Source organism: Durio zibethinus, chromosome 11 (assembly GCF_047325235.1).
Source record: "Durio zibethinus cultivar Kanyao isolate XHJ-2024 chromosome 11, ASM4732523v1, whole genome shotgun sequence".
NCBI classification, from domain to species: Eukaryota; Viridiplantae; Streptophyta; class Magnoliopsida; order Malvales; family Malvaceae; genus Durio; species Durio zibethinus.
Genome location: NC_143172.1, coordinates 7024955 through 7042192, shown reverse-complemented (window position 1 = coordinate 7042192; position 17238 = coordinate 7024955). Strand labels below are relative to the sequence as shown.

The 17238-nt window shown below is 34.8% G+C and overlaps 4 protein-coding genes across 11 annotated transcripts; 3 read left to right on the top strand and 1 right to left on the bottom strand.

Moving 5' to 3' along the window:
- Positions 1-200: 200 nt before the first annotated feature.
- On the top strand, positions 201-3757 carry LOC111290849 (protein REVEILLE 6-like). Of its 3 annotated transcripts, none has more exons than XR_002690311.2 (9): positions 201-453; positions 1182-1239; positions 1534-1657; positions 1742-1912; positions 2019-2123; positions 2205-2314; positions 2394-2453; positions 3140-3237; positions 3329-3757. XR_002690311.2 is itself a non-coding variant. In XM_022882343.2 (9 exons), exons 1-8 carry the CDS (start codon positions 248-250, stop codon positions 3231-3233), a joined length of 933 nt encoding a protein of 310 aa, XP_022738078.2. In that variant the 5' UTR covers positions 202-247; the 3' UTR covers positions 3234-3237; positions 3329-3757. The 3 variants fall into 3 exon arrangements, 2 of the variants coding, with proteins under 2 accessions (XP_022738079.2, XP_022738078.2); XM_022882343.2 differs by having other exon boundaries at positions 202-453; positions 3135-3237; XM_022882344.2 differs by lacking the exon at positions 3329-3757 and having other exon boundaries at positions 3140-3238.
- Positions 3758-5257: 1500 nt separating this feature from the next.
- Positions 5258-9929, bottom strand: LOC111291419 (uncharacterized). 4 transcript variants are annotated; one of them, XM_022883138.2, is made up of 11 exons: positions 9514-9680; positions 9362-9434; positions 9150-9248; positions 8972-9021; positions 8417-8607; positions 8125-8233; positions 7815-7984; positions 7622-7700; positions 7026-7460; positions 5999-6935; positions 5258-5816 (listed from the first exon to the last, which is right to left on the bottom strand). In XM_022883138.2, the coding sequence occupies exons 1-11, from the start codon at positions 9536-9538 to the stop codon at positions 5726-5728; spliced, it is 2259 nt and encodes a 752-aa protein (XP_022738873.1). In that variant the 5' UTR covers positions 9539-9680; the 3' UTR covers positions 5258-5725. The 4 variants fall into 4 exon arrangements, with proteins under 4 accessions (XP_022738873.1, XP_022738874.1, XP_089624022.1 ...); XM_089767896.1 differs by having other exon boundaries at positions 5634-5936; XM_022883139.2 differs by lacking the exon at positions 9362-9434 and having other exon boundaries at positions 9514-9929.
- Positions 9930-10555: 626 nt separating this feature from the next.
- Positions 10556-12561, top strand: LOC111289270 (small ribosomal subunit protein eS10z-like). The gene is made up of 5 exons (XM_022880168.2): positions 10556-10706; positions 10796-10844; positions 11166-11442; positions 11580-11709; positions 12300-12561. Exons 1-5 carry the CDS (start codon positions 10704-10706, stop codon positions 12375-12377), a joined length of 537 nt encoding a protein of 178 aa, XP_022735903.2. The 5' UTR covers positions 10556-10703; the 3' UTR covers positions 12378-12561.
- A 139-nt stretch (positions 12562-12700) lies between these two features.
- On the top strand, positions 12701-17172 carry LOC111289269 (glutaminyl-peptide cyclotransferase-like). 3 transcript variants are annotated; one of them, XM_022880166.2, is made up of 11 exons: positions 12701-13464; positions 13588-13644; positions 13826-13861; positions 14205-14269; positions 14677-14740; positions 15329-15446; positions 15646-15743; positions 16216-16286; positions 16375-16402; positions 16611-16665; positions 16799-17172. In XM_022880166.2, the coding sequence occupies exons 1-11, from the start codon at positions 13207-13209 to the stop codon at positions 16894-16896; spliced, it is 948 nt and encodes a 315-aa protein (XP_022735901.1). In that variant the 5' UTR covers positions 12701-13206; the 3' UTR covers positions 16897-17172. The 3 variants fall into 3 exon arrangements, with proteins under 3 accessions (XP_022735901.1, XP_089624021.1, XP_089624020.1); XM_089767895.1 differs by having other exon boundaries at positions 12905-13464; positions 15326-15446; positions 16761-16898; XM_089767894.1 differs by having other exon boundaries at positions 12934-13464; positions 15326-15446.
- Positions 17173-17238: the final 66 nt, after the last annotated feature.

The window sequence follows — 17238 nt, the reverse complement described above, 5'->3', positions numbered from 1 at the left end:
TTGTGCATATTTGGGAACATATGTATTCTGTTTAAAAACGCATCTGATAATTTCCTCAATTTAAAATATATCTTAACTTGAACAAAATTTCATTCTAGACGTGGCAGATTCTTATTCGTCACTTCTAAATCTCAGGTGGAAACCGAGCAGCATCCAATCCAAATCCTGAGCCCTTTATATGCAAACTCATCCCAACGCCACCTCTCTCCGTTGTATCAAAGCTAGAGAACCCTCTCAAAATTCTTTCATGGTCTCAAAAAACCCGAACCCGGCTGAAGGATTTTACCTGGATCCGACTGGAATGGCTTTGCCCGGCCTAGGACCCTTCACCACGACGACGGTTTCATCTTCCGAGGATCCGAATAAGAAAATCCGAAAGCCCTACACCATAACCAAGTCCAGAGAGAGCTGGACTGAACCCGAACACGACAAGTTCCTTGAAGCTCTCCAGCTGTAAAGTCTAAAGCATTTTTCTCTCTGATTCTATGAAATTGCTTTGATTCATTGTGAAATTAGGGTTTTTCTTTTTTCTTTTATTTGGAAATTGTTTATGATTCTTTTTTTGCAGTTCAATTTTAAGGTTTTGAATTGAATTTGATATTGAAGGTCTTTTTTTCTTATTTCATTAGTAGCTAACTAAAATTTCTAAATAGGTTTTTCTTAAAAAATATATTTTGTAAGTATGAAAAAATAGGATGAGAATAATTTGTAATGGGCAAGTGGGGAAGAAAAGGATATGACATTCTTGTTCTGTCTGTTATGTATACGTTCCTTCTTATATTCAGCTGGTTTTAGGGTTCATATCTAGCTGAAAAGACAGTGGAGTGTAATAGCCTGTTTGCATATTTGAAGACATGATAGTAAATCTTGCAAGCTCTTAAACTGTAAATAGTACCATATGTTTGATGGTAATATACTTCTTATAACCACTGTGAAAGTTGTATTTTTGGAATAATGTTCAAATATTTTTTCATAATAACCTTTTATTGAGGCAGCATAGTATCTATTACTTGAAAAACTTTTTAAAATTATGACTTAGTGAAGTTTTTATACTCGTTTTTTGTTGTTATTAGGTTCGTTGCTTGTTGATTCATGCTTTTTTCATAAGTATGTTTGCGAAAAAGGTTTTCTTGTGCTTACTCATTGTTATTGTTGTTTTTTTTTTCATTGATTCTGTTCAGCTTTGACCGTGACTGGAAAAAGATTGAAGCATTTATTGGGTCAAAGACTGTTATTCAGGTAAACTGAAACGTATCTAACATTTTTCCTTAGGCAAGTTGTTTTGTATTTTGGAAGGAAAGAGGTAGGAGGGTTGAGGAATGAAGGATATCTATATTGTTGTCAACCATAGTTATTAATCTCTCCTTTGCATCCTAGACTGCTTTCAATGTTTCAGTAAGAGGCAACAAATTTGTGATGACGTGAAAACCAATGTAATTTTTATTTAGAGCTTTTTTGTTTTTAACAATTATCTTCAGATACTGATGCCCATGACAGACATTTGAAATGCAATGCCTTCTTTTGTTTTTGTAGATTCGTAGTCATGCCCAGAAGTACTTTCTAAAGGTTCAGAAGAGTGGAACAAGTGAACACCTTCCTCCACCTCGACCTAAAAGGAAAGCAGCTCATCCATATCCTCAGAAAGCCTCTAAAAATGGTGAGGATATTTTATCTTAAGTATGAGTAGTAATTACAGCACAAGCTTGACATAATAATCCCGTCTCTGTGTCTAATCTGGCAGCTCATGGATGCCCACAAGTATCAGGTTCTTTTCAGTCATCAGCTGCTTTACTTGACAGTGGATATGTTCTAAGATCTGAACCCTCATCAATGATTATGAGCCCTATTACTAGTGCCGCTGCTTCCTGGACAAACAATGCACCAACCATCAGTTTTTCACAAGCTACAAAAGGTTTCTTGTTCTTCCTAGTTCTAGTATTCAAACATTGAACTCGTTTAGAAGTGATTCCTGTTAAAACTTAAGGTTTTGATTACTTGTTGTATATCTTCCTTTATAGGTCCGGGGTTGGGCAATATCTCTTGTAGTAGCCCTGAGAGTACCCCAAAGACAAGACAAACTGGGGAAATAACTGATCAGGGAAATCATGGTCATGCACTGAGAGGTTTGTGTGCTAATGGAAATTTGTAATCTTTTATACCATATTATCTTCACACCCTTTAAACTTTTTTTTTTTTTTAAGCAGTGTTGCCTGACTTTGCACAAGTATACAGTTTCATTGGCAATGTCTTTGATCCAAACACTAATGGACATCTGCAGAAACTTAAGAAGATGGATCCCATAGATGTTGAAACAGTATGTTTTTTTTTTTACAACAACAATTTATACGGTCTTGCTGCAGATGTGATTGCTTATATTTCTTTCTGCTATTTAGGTGTTGCTGTTGATGAGAAACCTCGCCATCAATCTGACAAGTCCTGATTTTGAGGATCATGTAAGTTTCTATTTCTGAGCTCTTTCTATTGGGTTACTTCTTCCTTCATGTGTGCATGATGTGAGAAGACTAGTAAAAGTAGTAATGTTGTTACTTGGTATCACCCTTTGCTTTTGTAGGTCTATTAGATGTTTTAGTCTCTTTTTTTTTTTTTTTTATCTGCCAAGTGGTTGAATACCGAGAAAATTTCTGTCGACAGATATCCTTTGAATTGCTACAATCCAGCCTAACATAAATCAGGGGCAATCATCCTTTGGTTTCAACTGTTTGCAGCAGTGTGTTTTCTGCCATGTAAACTACAATGAGTTTTCTGTAGGCAGCTAGAAATATGACAGTTTGGCAAAGTATGATGATGATTCCCATGATAGTATAGATCTATCTAGGGTGCAATTGGTTCTGTTGCATGATTTATTTTGCATATCTATCGTCTGTTTTAATGCTAGAGTTAAATCATGATGTCGAATTAGTTTGTTTAGTAGCATAGTTTATCCCTGATTTATGCATCCAAAGTTGTATACTTATCATTTGGTAAAAGGTCTAGTTCCTTTTAACTTTCTGGCTGTGAGTCTTTTCTTTGGTTGGTTTTGTTGGACTTTTAAAATCTGTTTATTCCCTACATAATTTATGAATATCATTTATTATAAAATATAATGTTTTAAACTATGTGTTTTTTTGATGCAGAGAAGGTTGCTTTCTTCCTATGAGATTGACACAGAGACAATTAATCGTGATGATGCGTGTAAAGCTGTTGATAACTACCAATCCAAAAGTATCACTTAACATGGTAGGTGATGAGATTTGCTTTCATTTCAGCTGTGCATAATTTATCTTATTTATTGTATAATTAATTAATATAGACTCTGTTTTCATGCCAGGAAAAAGGGCTAGAACCAAACGAGTTTTTGAACCAAGATGTTATGTTAGTATATATATGGTATATACTGTTGGCAGGATCAACGGCTGCAAAATTTCCGAATAATTTTCCCTATTCTGCTGTCATGTATATATATCGTAAGAGAAGTTAAAAGGAGAAGCGGGTGCGGAATGAAAGGAAAGGAGAAGAGTGATGAAGAGAGTGTACAGTGCTTATGTTTTTCTGAGACGGGGGTATCTTGTACAGTGCTGGGTCTTTTGTATTCAAGTTTTGGCCGCGCATGTTGTCATGATGTATTTACTACTTTGTTATATAGGCACAGCATATTTGTCTATGCTGTCGGGGGTATATACAAGTATCAGTTTTTCATTGTGGATGTTGCTAGCAGAATATAAAGCTGGCTTAGGGTTGGCTGCCCAAATTGCCTCCACCAGTTTCGATTCGATCTTATTTAATCTGATTTTATAGGATTAAATTTTTTTAATCGAATTTCGAGTCTGGTAATAATAAAAAAAGATTTGAATCAAGTTGGTATTAGATTTGAGGTAAATTCAATCTAATCTTACTTGATATATATAAAAAATTTTATTTTTTAATTTTTTATTTATATATATTTATATTAAAAAATAATATTTTATTAATTTTAAATTGAATCGAATGTGATTTATGTAATATAAGAATTGGTTTTGGATATACAAAAATAAAAAAAATTTTGGGTCAGGTCTGGATAAAAAAAAAACAGTCTTGATCTATTTCGTTGCCATTCCTAGCTGGTCGTTTTGGTGTTTTAATGTTGCCATTACTGGCATGGAGGGTGCATATTTTTGTCGATTGTACCCATTCCCATTCTTCCCAGCATTGTTGCGGGTTCGGTGTGGCTATTGGGCTTTTGACAGAGGGTTCAGTTTTTTTAATTTCCATAACAAAGGTGGGGATTGGGTCTCTTTCTCTGTCATTTAGTAAATGTTTGGTAGAAAAAAGAAAATTAATTGATCACATGTTTGGGACAGAGAAATAAAAATGTACTTTTTTTATGTTTTTAGAAGTCAATAATTTTTCAAGTGAAGAAAGGATATTGAAAAGAAAAACCTGTTCTTGTATGGTTTATATACTATTTACTATTTACAATATACTATTTGCTTTTTGTTTTCTTTTTTAAATACAGTGAAAATAAAATTAATTAAAGAAAGACAAATAATAAAAAGCTAAAGCATCTATTAGATGTATAATTATATTTTCAACATAAAAATGTATTATAAATTTATGATTTTTGTGTAATATATTATTTGCATTCATAAGTTTTGAAATTCAAATTATTTACGATAAATTTTTAAATTCATTTATTTTATCAATTATTATTAAAAATTTAATAAAATGTATCACATAAATGTCAATATCACGAGAACGTTTATATAACATAAATTTTAACTTAAATCTTTTTGTCAGACATTTATATGGATATACACGTGAATGAGTAGTAAATTTTGTCAAATTTTAATAACTATTGATAGATATAAATGAATTTAGAATATTTTTAAAATATCAGAAAAAAGAAAGTTTTAAAGGTGGTGAATGAAATAAATTATTTACTTAAACCTCATGATTGTTTATGTAATGTACTCCTATTTCTCCCTTGAGGATTTTACCCTAATTTCTCAACTCTTCTAATTTTTTAATTTCTTTTGTTCTTTTGCTATATTTCATCTCTTGTACCAAACAATAATGAAGCGAAACAACCTTACCTTCTCGTTATCTACGCTTTTCTTTCGTTATGAGACAATTAGTACATTTTCAAATGTCCATTTTCAAGAAGGAAATCATAATATCAACGTCTATCTTAAAGACAAATGGTTGCAGGAAGATGAAATTAGATTTGATTCAATGGGTATCGAGTCCCAGATTGATGGTCATCTTTCTTTCACTCGACAACTTTAGGAAGCAATCATACTTTTGCTGAACTTACGATTGCAATCAACATCCAAACTTTTACAGACTTTAGGTTAAAACAGTAAAAGATACTTGCTATGTTCAGGCACATGAATTCAGGTGTGTTTTCTCCAGGCACTGGGAGTTCTCTCCCACACCCTATATCAAAATATGATAAATCACCTAGCAATTAATTATCAACGATTGAAAATCTGCCAAACGAATATCAGTCATTCTTTAAGCTTTTTAATCCTATGACTTCCCATTCATATTTGCCAAATATCAAATGTTATACTATATCCGTCCGCATCCAAACCCACCTAGAGACGTTAATTAGTCAATATTTATGAAAGCTACTACGAGTTGAGAAGCTAGAAGAAAAGATGAATCTACCTAGCCAATTACTGGTTGAGGTTAAACAAAAGTTAAAACTTTCTAGCAGATCACCTGCCAAATTGTCTCAAAATCCTGGTTAAACCTTTCTGCCAAAGACTTCCTGCACATGGCCAGCTGTGGTGGGAGATGATGCATCAGCTTTTCTCTCAATTCCCATCTCAAAATTTCTGTGAATAATGTTTTCACCAATAAAGTGATATAACACAAGTAGAAACAGCAAGAAATTTGCAAACTGCAGTCATTCAACATTTCAATTTCGCAAGTTGGAATTGACACTTGATCAAAACCTGCAATTCATTAGAAAGTTATGAAGTCGATAACATTTCAGGAGTATTTGTGCATGTTATACCTGGAACTGTCATTTTCAGGGTAGTTGTAGCTTTGTTGGTTAAAATCCAGGGATTTAAGCATTGCATTCTGGTCCTGTCCGTAACAAGCCATTTCATCCGAAGTATGTTGCGGAAATGCTACTCTTGGCTGTTCATACAATTGGTGGTGAGGGAAATAGCCTGGAACAGGTAACTCCTGTAGCAACTGAGTACCAGAATGATTAAATCCTGTTGCAGCTGCTCGGAGGTGCCGAGGAGTGAGATGCACATTTTTAGGGAAGTATTGTAAAGATTGTAGATTATAGGGGTAGCTTTTTAAATCTCTAGGCTTGATTCTTGAACCCCTTTGACTCTCTTGACACTTGGAATGGCTCATTCGTGCCTTCGCTGGCTTCATCTGAGAATGGTAGAGCTGTGGGTAAGACTGCTGCTTGTGCAGACAATTATAACAAGTCTCCAAACTCAATAGATTATGAGAGCCACGAAAGGAAGTAGAGCTTCCAAAACCAGCTAGATCAGATCTTTTGTTGCTGACAGCTACACGACAGTCAAATAGCCTCTTAAATGTATTTATAGGTGCGCTTAAGGTACCCCCAGCAGCCACAAACATGGAGTCTTGTGGAAATATGTAGTCATCTACTGTTATCAGGCTATCCTCATCAGGCAGACAAATGTCAAGTTCATCAAAACTAGTCAGAGAACTTTGCAACGATTCTGGCCTCCCCTTTAGATCAAGTCCAGCTTTAGCCTGAATATCGGAGACTAAAAGATTAATATTTCTTTTACTTACACCAGTTTGCTTAACAAAGCTCGAGAACGCAATGCCATCAACATCTCCAATGGATCCAGACTCATTAACCGTCAAGGGAATGGAGCTATTATCCCCAACCGGAAGCAAGATATGAGACTCCATTGTATAATCTTGTTTGGACCTGCTTGTTAAGTCTTTTCGGGTGCCTGATAATGCAGTTAATTGTGAATCTGTTACGAGAGATCCCGAGATAGGTTCATGAAAATTTTTCTCAAAATTGTTTATGCATACTCTACCTGTTTTCTTTAGCTGGTTGTTGTCAATTTCAGTTTCAGAAACATAGGGCTTATCCAAGGACCACGTGTTTAGCATTGAGGATTCTGCCAAATCTGTCAAGCCCGCTCCCTTGAGTAACAATGAAAGAAAGTGCTGATGTGCTACATCATAATAGGAATAACTTGGTTGTGATTCCACTACATCATAACTGTTTCTTCCATTGATCGAGTGATGCTGAGTTGAATCATGTCCTTTGATCTCTGACAGAATGGATTCTTCTAAACATTCAAAGGAAAGAACTCCTGGATTACAACGACCATGCAATTCCACAGAGACTTCCTTTGTAACAGGAGTGAGGGCAGATTTTATAAGTTTGTGACCAAATCCATTTGTTTCAAAAGAAAATTTTATAGAGTCGTACTCAATGACATTTTGATCACCAGCAGTCTTCTTCTCTAGAGAATTTTGGAAGTTAAAAAATTTTAGCTTCTCTTTGCTACATAATCAATTGATTCAGAAAGTTAAAGGTTATGAAACATAGTCCACAGTTCCACTTTTAAGAAAGCTTTTTGAAAAGTCAAAAGAATATAAACATAATTTCTTTTTTTGAGCATACCTCCTTCGAGAAGCTGATGAGTTAAGTAGGAGGAAAACAATGAAGGATTCTCAGGGTGACCTTCTTTGACATCACAAGTCTGGTCAGACAATAAAAAAAATGCTGTCAGATGCTATACATAATCATCAGCCAGAAACAGGAGGTTATTAAAAGTATAAATTTCACTCTGAATCACTGTTGAGGGAAGAGACACCTCAGATGCCTTGGATTCACTGTACTTGTTTGCAACCTTCTTATCAACTCCAGAATCCTCCAGGACTATAGCAATTTCTGGGTTCAAATTTTCTTTTTGCTCATCACAGATTTTCTTTTTCTTTTCTTGAGTAGCCATTTCTTGTTCCTTCCTCATCAATTCAAATGAATCTGAGCAGAGAAGGTTGTTCAATAAACACAAGGTGAGTTATCTATCTTTGAACCTTAACTGGCTAAAACCATGAATACGGAAAGAAATAACAACATAAAACCTCCAGAAAAAAAACCATAGGAAAAAGCAAAGATTTTACCTCTTCTAAATTTTTCCTTCTCTGCTCTATCTTGACTCATATTATCAGGAGAACCAAATGTTTCATCATTATAAAGGTCCTTACTTTCTCTCCCGGAATAATATTTTGCCTGAAATAAACAAATGTGATATTAAACTAAATCCTTTGACATAGTTTTTTTTCTAATTAATTAAAACATGATTTAATGCTAATTGACAGAAAACAAGCATCATAGACAATGATTGCAGACACAAAAGGAATGGTCAGTTAAAATTTCCTAGCACTAGATGAATCAGAGAGTATTAGCATGTACCTTGCATAGATGTGGAGGACGATAAGGTTCACTACTCCGGTTGAGTAGCTGGAAGCTACCACCTTGAACTACAGGAACAGAAGTCTCTGCTACGCCTCTATGAACTCTTGCAAAGGCACCACTTGCCAGAAGTCCTTGCTCAGGATTTCGCCATTCACAATGAGATAAGCTGCTTTGAAGTCTGCAAGCATCTGTACAATAACATATATGGTTCAAGAAGCCAGAAACTGAATGCAACTTCAACTACCATTTGGTTGATAGAAGCACAGCCATGATCCTCAAGTACATGAAGATGAAAAACATCGATAAACAGCCTATTATATATTTGTATATACCTCATACTCCACTGCATGAACAAAAGAATAACTCCATCATTGACATTTGTAACTAGGTTTACAATGATTCACAATCAATCAAACACCACATCATCACTGAACTGGGAACTGCTAAACGATACAAATCATAATCGGTCATTTTTAAATTAAAGTATGATAATTATACTCTTTTGTTTTTGCAAAATGTGAGTGGGAAAAAAACTAGGGAGAAACTTCTAACCTGAATCATGATAAGAGTACCGCACGGTCTCTGATTGATCATCAAGTTCTCTGATAAAAATTGCAACAAAAAAAAAAAATCAAGAACATTATTGCAACACGACCAAGGATGCAACAACATGCAACAGCAAGTTAGTAACAAAAAAAAAAAATGAATAGGACAAAAGTACTGATATTACCTTAATATTGAACTGTCAAATCCTGTAGGCAACTTTTTGCATGTATCCAATTCAGCCAAGGAAAAGAGAAAATCTCTTTTATATGAAAACTTTGGTTTTCTGCACCAAAAAAAAAAAATGAAAAGAAATACAAACTATTTTCGCTGAAGACAGAGTATGTGATTCTTTATTTGTTAAGTTAGTAAAACAGGGAAGTAATGAAATTCATAAACCTCATTTCTTGTCCCCACGCCCTCCTTTTTTTTCCTTGCACTTTTCTCAGCAACCAAACAATGTGCTTATTAACTCAAAAAAAGGCCGCAACTTATTACTGTATAAACGTTAAGCAAACGGAAGAGAGAGAGAAGGCAGAGTTAAAAATTACTTGCGAAAACAGCGAGTTGGTTCATCCGGTTCTGACTGTGGCACTAGACACTGATCCTCCTTTTCTGATCTCATCTTCTCCCAAAAAAAAAGTTTTCGATTGAAAAATCCTTATGTCAAGTTTATGAACGCGTATATCAAAAACCTAAAGATCGAGATTCTAGATCTTTATAATAACGCTAACTTTCCTTTTCTTTCTTTTTTTTTTTGTTTTTGTTTTCTCCTGAAGAAATACACAGTCTAAAGTATGCAATTTGTACAGCTATATATATGATGAAGAGAACAAGAGATGCGAAATGTGAGTGAAGAGTGAGAAAAAGAAAAGTTGTATTTTTGCATGAGAAAATTTTCTAGAGAAAGTTGGTAAGAAAATGGTTAGGTTTTTGCGTGGAATGTATGTTTGGAAGCAAAGAAAACATGAAGAACGGAAAAAGAAAGGTTATTTTATAGCTAGAAGAGAGTAAGGATTAGGGAGTAGGGAGTCGAAAGTCAGAATGTGGTGCGCAAACCAAGCACGCAAGGACCTTTTGTTTTATGTGTCACATGATATCCGGACCCAGGAAGCCAGAAATGGGCACCCTATACCTATGGAGATATGCTATAAACTAAATTAATAAATATTATTTAAATCTATATCGATGTATTATTCAATGCATGGTTTCATAGGTTATTAATGAGTCATATAATAATATTTTATTAATAAATAAATATAAAATTTTTTTTTAATTTCGGAAAATAAATATGCAAAAATTATTTTTTAAAAATTTTCTCAAATATCATCATATGATTTATTATAGAATTTACACTCAGAATATCCATTCATAATTATTATTACTGCTGTTTATTACAATTATGCTCTTTAATTTTTTTGATTTTACTAAAACTTAATAATAGCCTTTTTCTTTTTAGAATACTCTGCAACTTCTTAAAACATCTAATTTGTCTTAAAATATCTTGGATCTTGATCTCGGGTTGCATGTGGCCCACTATTATGCTGAGTTAAAGCCCACCTACTCAGGACTCAAGCCCACATAAGTCCGATCGGGTAAAACCCATATTGCCCGAAACCGGCTCCAATATAAAATCAGCACCATTTTTCTAGGGTTTCAAAGCTGTTTCTTATGCTCTCTGCTGCACCTGCTAGAAAAACCGGAAAGGGCTCCCCGTGCCTTTGCTGTTGACTTCGCAGCCATGGTAAGTATATTTCTATATCTCTTACCCTTTATATACGTACCCATATATGTATATACACGACTGAAGTTGTTCTTTGTTTCTTTGGTCAGATTATTCCAGAGAAGAACCGTAGAGAAATCTGCAAATACCTCTTTCAAGGTACAGATTTCTTTTTTTTTTCAATTTTCTTGTAATTTATCCACTTGCTTAACTCATTTCTTGTTTCTTATTTGCTTGATTGGTTAGAAAATTGAGCTTAATTTTGATTCATCTTATTTGTTTTTATTATGTGACTAGTCCCTTGTCCATTCTTGTTGATGAGAAAATGAAGTGAGCTTTTTATTTATTCTGTTAAGAAGCACTTAAAAGAGATGGGATTTTTAGTTTTGGTCATGCCCATGTTTCCTATGATACCCCAAAGCTGATCTCAGCAGATAGCTGCTTTGTGTTTCTCATTGAAAATTGCTTGTAATTTTATAGAGGGAGTTTGCTTTGCAAAGAAGGATTATAATCTTGCAAAGCACCCGGAGATCGATGTGCCCAATTTGCAGGTCATTAAGCTGATGCAGAGCTTCAAGTCCAAGGAATATGTCCGTGAGACATTTGCTTGGATGCACTACTACTGGTACCTTACTAATGATGGGATTGAGTTTCTCAGAACTTACCTCAATCTTCCATCTGAAATTGTGCCTGCTACTTTGAAGAAATCTACAAAGCCCCCTGGTAGGCTAGGTGGCCCACCTGGTGATCGCCCTCGGTAATGCATCTTATCTTATGATTGTCACTGTTTTAGTGTTTATTTTTTTATTCCTTGATTTGTTTCAAATTTGGTCTTTTTCTCTTTTAGTTTGTGTGTGGATTGTAAGTGAAATCTTTTACTTGTCTCAATTTTAGGGGTCCTCCTCGCTTTGAAGGAGACCGTCCAAGGTTTGGTGACAGAGATGGATACCGTGGAGGTCCTCGTGGGGGCGACTTTGGTGGTGACAAGGGAGGTGCTCCAGCGGATTTCCAGCCATCCTTCAGAGTAATTTCACATTTTATTTCTTTGTTATTATTGATATAGTTTGAACTGTTTTTTACTGTAGTTGTTAATTTTGTATGCATCAAGAATTTAAAGTCCTTCATGATTAGATTGATGTTTTCTTGCTGTTTTAGTTCTATTTTAAATTTAGGCCATGAAAGTATTCAAGAATATATGATAATTAATGTTTACTCTTAAGCTGTCTTGATTAATTTTGCTTGTTTTCATACTGACTGAAAATTCTTCAGTTGGTCTGACTTGTTATGCTGTTGAGGGATTTAGATTGATCTTTTGGAAACAAGGTTTAGCCCAGGTTAAGAACAATTTGAAAATGGAATACATTTTGCTTAGATTTTGTAAAGATTAGTATTCAGACATGTTGTTCACAGTGTATCTTTATAGTGTTTAATTATTGGAGGTAAGCTGTTTTAAGTAGAATTCAAGCTTTGCTTATTAAGAGGCTAACTCTATTTTGTGTTATGTATCCGGTGATGTGCCTTGTTTTGACTAATGCCCAATCCTTTATATAAACTTGGTACAGGTAACTAATGTCCGCCTGCATTTATGGTTTCTTTTCCTTTTTGACCGTGCAGGGTTCTGGCGGAAGGCCTGCCTTTGGTCGTGGAGGTAGAGGCTATAGTGCAGCTCCATCTGGCTCAGGTTTTACTTGAAGGCAACGCCTGTCCTTTGGCTTGTTCTCTTTAAAACATAGTATTCAAAATCTTAGAACTAATGCCTCTGTGCCCCTAGTATTTTGTAGCCTCGGTTCAATATTGAGCTTGTTATAAGATGTACAATTTTTTTTTTTTGTGAGTTTGTGGAAATGGAACTGTCTCTGCTCACTTGTTACTTTAATTTTGCTATTAACAAACAATTGTTTTAAAATAACACTGTTTGAGGGTCTCCTGGCCGAAAAGGTTAACATTGTCAAAATATGAGACTACGTTTTTGGTCCAATATTTATTCTCGCAACCATGGGCAAGTTTCTCGAAAAAGTCATACTTTCCTAACAAATTTGCTTGATTCCAAATTAAAAAATAATCAAAATTGATATCCACATTACACCTCCATTGAATTTTCAAGTGGCATTGATGTGGAAGCCTTTAACAACCCTAGCATTGTTGATTTTTACACATGGGTAATTTGATATGGTCATCTCTGGGGGCACCTGGTTGGGTAGAGAGCATTGCAGGATCGGCAGGTTGGGTCAGTGTTTGGGTTTTGACGGAAGGTGTGTCGTCATAAGGCAAAGATTTGAAATTTGAATAAAAAAAAAAAAGAAATGAGGAATCTGATTGGTGATTGGACTACACTGTTCATCTTACCAAACATTTGTTGATCAAACAACTACTGCGCACCTTTTAGGACCAACCTCCAATCAATGACGTTGGCTGCAGCCTCCGTCGCAACGCTCCCTACAACAAATTCCTCCGCCACTCTCTTTACCAAATTTGAAACCCCGTGATAATCCGATTTAAAGGCTCGCTGCAATGAACGGCCATGGCCTCCAAATCGTTGAAGAAGAAGCCTAACAGAAAGCGATCAAGAGCCAAGTCCTTCGCCTCGATGGCCTCTTATAAGCACTTGTATCTCAGAATTTTCATTTTAATATCGATTATTTTGCTTGTTTGCGGAATTCTTGTTTTGGGAGTTTCGTCAAACACTTGGATTAAGATATCTTCCGATAATCTCTCCATTCAGCTTTACGGCTATCAAGTAGTCAATGAATTCCCTCACGATCCCAGTGCCTTCACTCAGGTAAATCCCCAAAGCAGTGGATCGATCAAAGTTTAGTGAGGGCAATTTCCGGAGAGATTGTTTTCTTTATTTCGCTTTTGCACGTATGTTTAAATTGAAATATTTTGGTTTGTTTGATTTCAGGGCCTTGTTTATGCTGGAAATGATACCTTATTTGAGTCAACTGGTCTTTACAAGCAAGTGAGTGTTTTCCTATTTCATGTATGTATGCATTTTCATTTTTGCTGGCGGTGGAATTATAGATTTGCATTTCGGAGTTAGGTTGCATTATTTTGCCTGGTATCTTTAGTTTTTCTTTAGGGTTGAATTTCAATGATATGTAAACCATTACTTAACCTCCTAATTCTTCTTGCTGTTTCAGTCATCAGTTCGGAAAGTAGCTCTTAAGACCGGAAAGGTACAGATCCCTGTCTTTCGATTTTCATACAAGCTTGTTGGTACTCGGTTATTCATTGATTTGTGCAATGAAATAACAATATATTAGTATTTTAGAATTAAAATTTGTGTATAATAAGATTTATTGAGGAATTTAGTGAAAACGGAGTTAAATTTACTTGAAAGCTAGCCAATTTGGTTGCAGTGTGCTACCAAAGAACTTAAAATAGCTGTTTGATTGAATCCAAGTGACAAAGCAGTTAATAAGTCCTTGGCGGTAAACTGAAACAAAGGATATTTTCTAATTCCAAGTTTTCTTGTTCATTGTTGTTGTTGGGTTTTTTTTTTGTCTTTTGTATGTACAGGTTGAGATTCTTCACAAGATGGCTGATTCATATTTTGGAGAGGGTTTAACTCTTCTTGGTGAAAGGTTCGTTAGAAGAAATTCAGTTGCTACACTTTGGCTCTCGTGTTTATCCAAAACAATGAGCTCCTTTCTTCCATTTTTCCTCTTCAACCTGCCATGTTTCCTCGCCTTTCTTTTCCACCATCACATTATTTCACCACATCCTTTTGTGTCTGCCTCCAAATTGATTTTGAATATTTCTAAGTACTTAAAGATCATTTTTCAGTTAGTGTAAATTCTATTCATATTAGGTAGATTGCTGTGCATTTATATACATTCAATCAATATTTATGCTCTTCATCTACTTTGATTTTCTGCTTTATCATTTGGATGGAATTTGTTAATATGGTTCTAAATTTGTGGATTTGACACAGTATGACTTTGTTCGGGCACTTAAAGACTAATGTAGTAGTTCTTATGTTATTTTGTAGGCTGTTCCAAGTAACTTGGTTGACGAACATTGGTTTCATATATGACAGAAAAAAATTGCAGCAAGTTTGTGCTTCCAGTCTCTACATCATTATACTATTCATTTTGGTTGTTTAATTTGTATTATCATGATTTTGAATAAACATTTATTGAGCATCTGAGCATGCGTGGTTGAGTGTTATAATACATTTTCATTATTCTATTTCTATACAAATTTCATTGTTAGGAAGTTAGTCAGCTCATAGCTGCCCTTATATTATTTAGAGTTCTCAACCTATTTGATTTATGCTGTCTTGAATTTTTCATACAAGTCTTTTTCGATATTGGCTTTGGTTGATTTAATCTGGGACACTTTCTTCCTAGTTCACCTGTTCTTGTTTGTATGATACATCTCCAAAATGGTAAGTTGAAACAATGTTGCCTTCTGTTTTTTCTTTTTTCGTTTTCTGCATGTTAACACTGATTTTTTGTTTACAATATGACAAAAATCATCATCCTGTTTGTATCTCATTACAAAATGCTTACAGCTTTATTTGCCATCTCATTTTACAATTGCATTTTACTTGCTTTTTCTTTTGGACTGAAGTGCATTCAATGCTTGTAGGGTTTTATTTCTGCATCCATAATAGTTTTAGTTTGTCATGCTCACAGCAGTTGGAGCAATTTACACATCAGATGGAAGATGGTTGGGGACTGGCAACTGATGGCAAAATCTTATATGGAAGTGATGGGACTTCAACACTGTATCATATAGATCCTCAAACATTAAAAGGTTCCCCTTACATAGACATTTAGTGTTGATTAGATATTTCCCCTCCATTTAGGTTTTCAACTTTGGTACTGTTCCTAACTTTATTGATGGTGAATTTCACTTTGTAGATATGAGTTTTATTTTCTAGTGGTAAATATTGATACCTCCATTTTTTACTGTCCTTTCGTAACTGTATTCTCTCTTTTACAATATGTTGCAGTCACAAGAAAACATGTCATCAAATTTAATGGCCATGACGTGCGCTACCTGAATGAATTGGAATATATAAATGGTGAAATATGGGCAAATGTTTGGCAGGTATGCCTTGTATCTTTAGGATTTTATTTTTAGGGTTCATGTGGCATGGATATTGTGCTTCATTGTTTGAAACTTAGTTGAAACTGGCTTTATACCAAGTTGTACTCCTTCTAGAATGCATGTAATGCTCTATGCTTTGGTGACAGTGTAGCAAAAAAAAAAAGAAAAGCAACTATTTAGCTGGCATACATTTTTTTACATCCTAAACCAAAGTTTTCTGACAAAGGTTATCATTTGAATGCATATAGTATATAAAACTATTTCCAAATGGCCCTTCTGTCTGAATGTATATTTAAATCCTTTTCCCTAGCACATGCATGAGGTGCAATGTATCAGTTTATTGTTTTAGAAGTATTTATTTTAGACCCTATTGCTCAGTGGTTTCCCTTGCATGATTATTTATATATCTGGAGAGGAAAAGATTAGCTGTTGACTTAAATTACTCCCTGAAGTCTACTTTCTTTCTTTGTAGACTGACTGCATTGCTAGAATCTCACCTAATAATGGTACAATGCTTGGGTGGATTATTCTTCAACCTTTAAGGTATATTTTTTCTGTTTATATGGCCAAGTTTTGTCTCTAATCAAATCATTACTAATTAGATCCGTCACTCTGCTTGTTTGTTTTACAGAGAAGGACTAATAGCTGCTGGACATAATGTAAGCACTTAATCAGAAATATTTTTTAATGATGCTTGTGGCTTGTGGTACAATGAAAGCTCTATATGATTTCTTGCAAGATGATAGATACTCTTTAGGCTAGGGTTTTTACTTATTTTAATCTCATCACTAAATAGTTTAATCAATTCATTAATGCCTACTGCTTAGCGGCCTGACTCAAGTATTTCAAAATTTCTGTGTGTTTTAGGGTATTGATGTTTTGAATGGCATTGCTTGGGATAGCAACAATAATCGCATTTTTGGTAAGTTGTAAACTATATTTGGCTGACAGAATCATCATTTAATTTTACTTCCCTATTTTATACTGCTTATGTGTGTGGTCAATCCATTTTGCAAGACAATTTTGAAGACATTATTTTTTTGGTTCCCTTCTAGTAACTGGAAAACTCTGGCCAAAGCTTTATGAGATCAAGCTGCATCCAGCCAGGAAACACTTTGATAATGGGGACATTGAGCAGCTTTGCTTGCCATGAAAAGCTATATGCATACACCCCTCCTGAAGGTCTGTATGTTGCATAAAAAGGCTCGGTAATTAATCATGAAAACAGGAACTGAATAAAAATAGGTCGATCGGAGATTTGTACAATACCTGATTTCTAGAGTCTTCACTGAATCTTCTAAAATTTGTTTGTACTATAGGGTGGACTTGAGCCCTTGAGAAGAAAATAAATTATCCATGTATAGAACACTGCAATAAGTCATTACATCGTAAACAGGAGTTTCCGATTGCGATTCACCATTCTTCAGAACTGGTTTGGGTTTTTGCACTCTCTTTACCTTTAGTATTATGTAAAGCACTATGCACGGTGCCCATT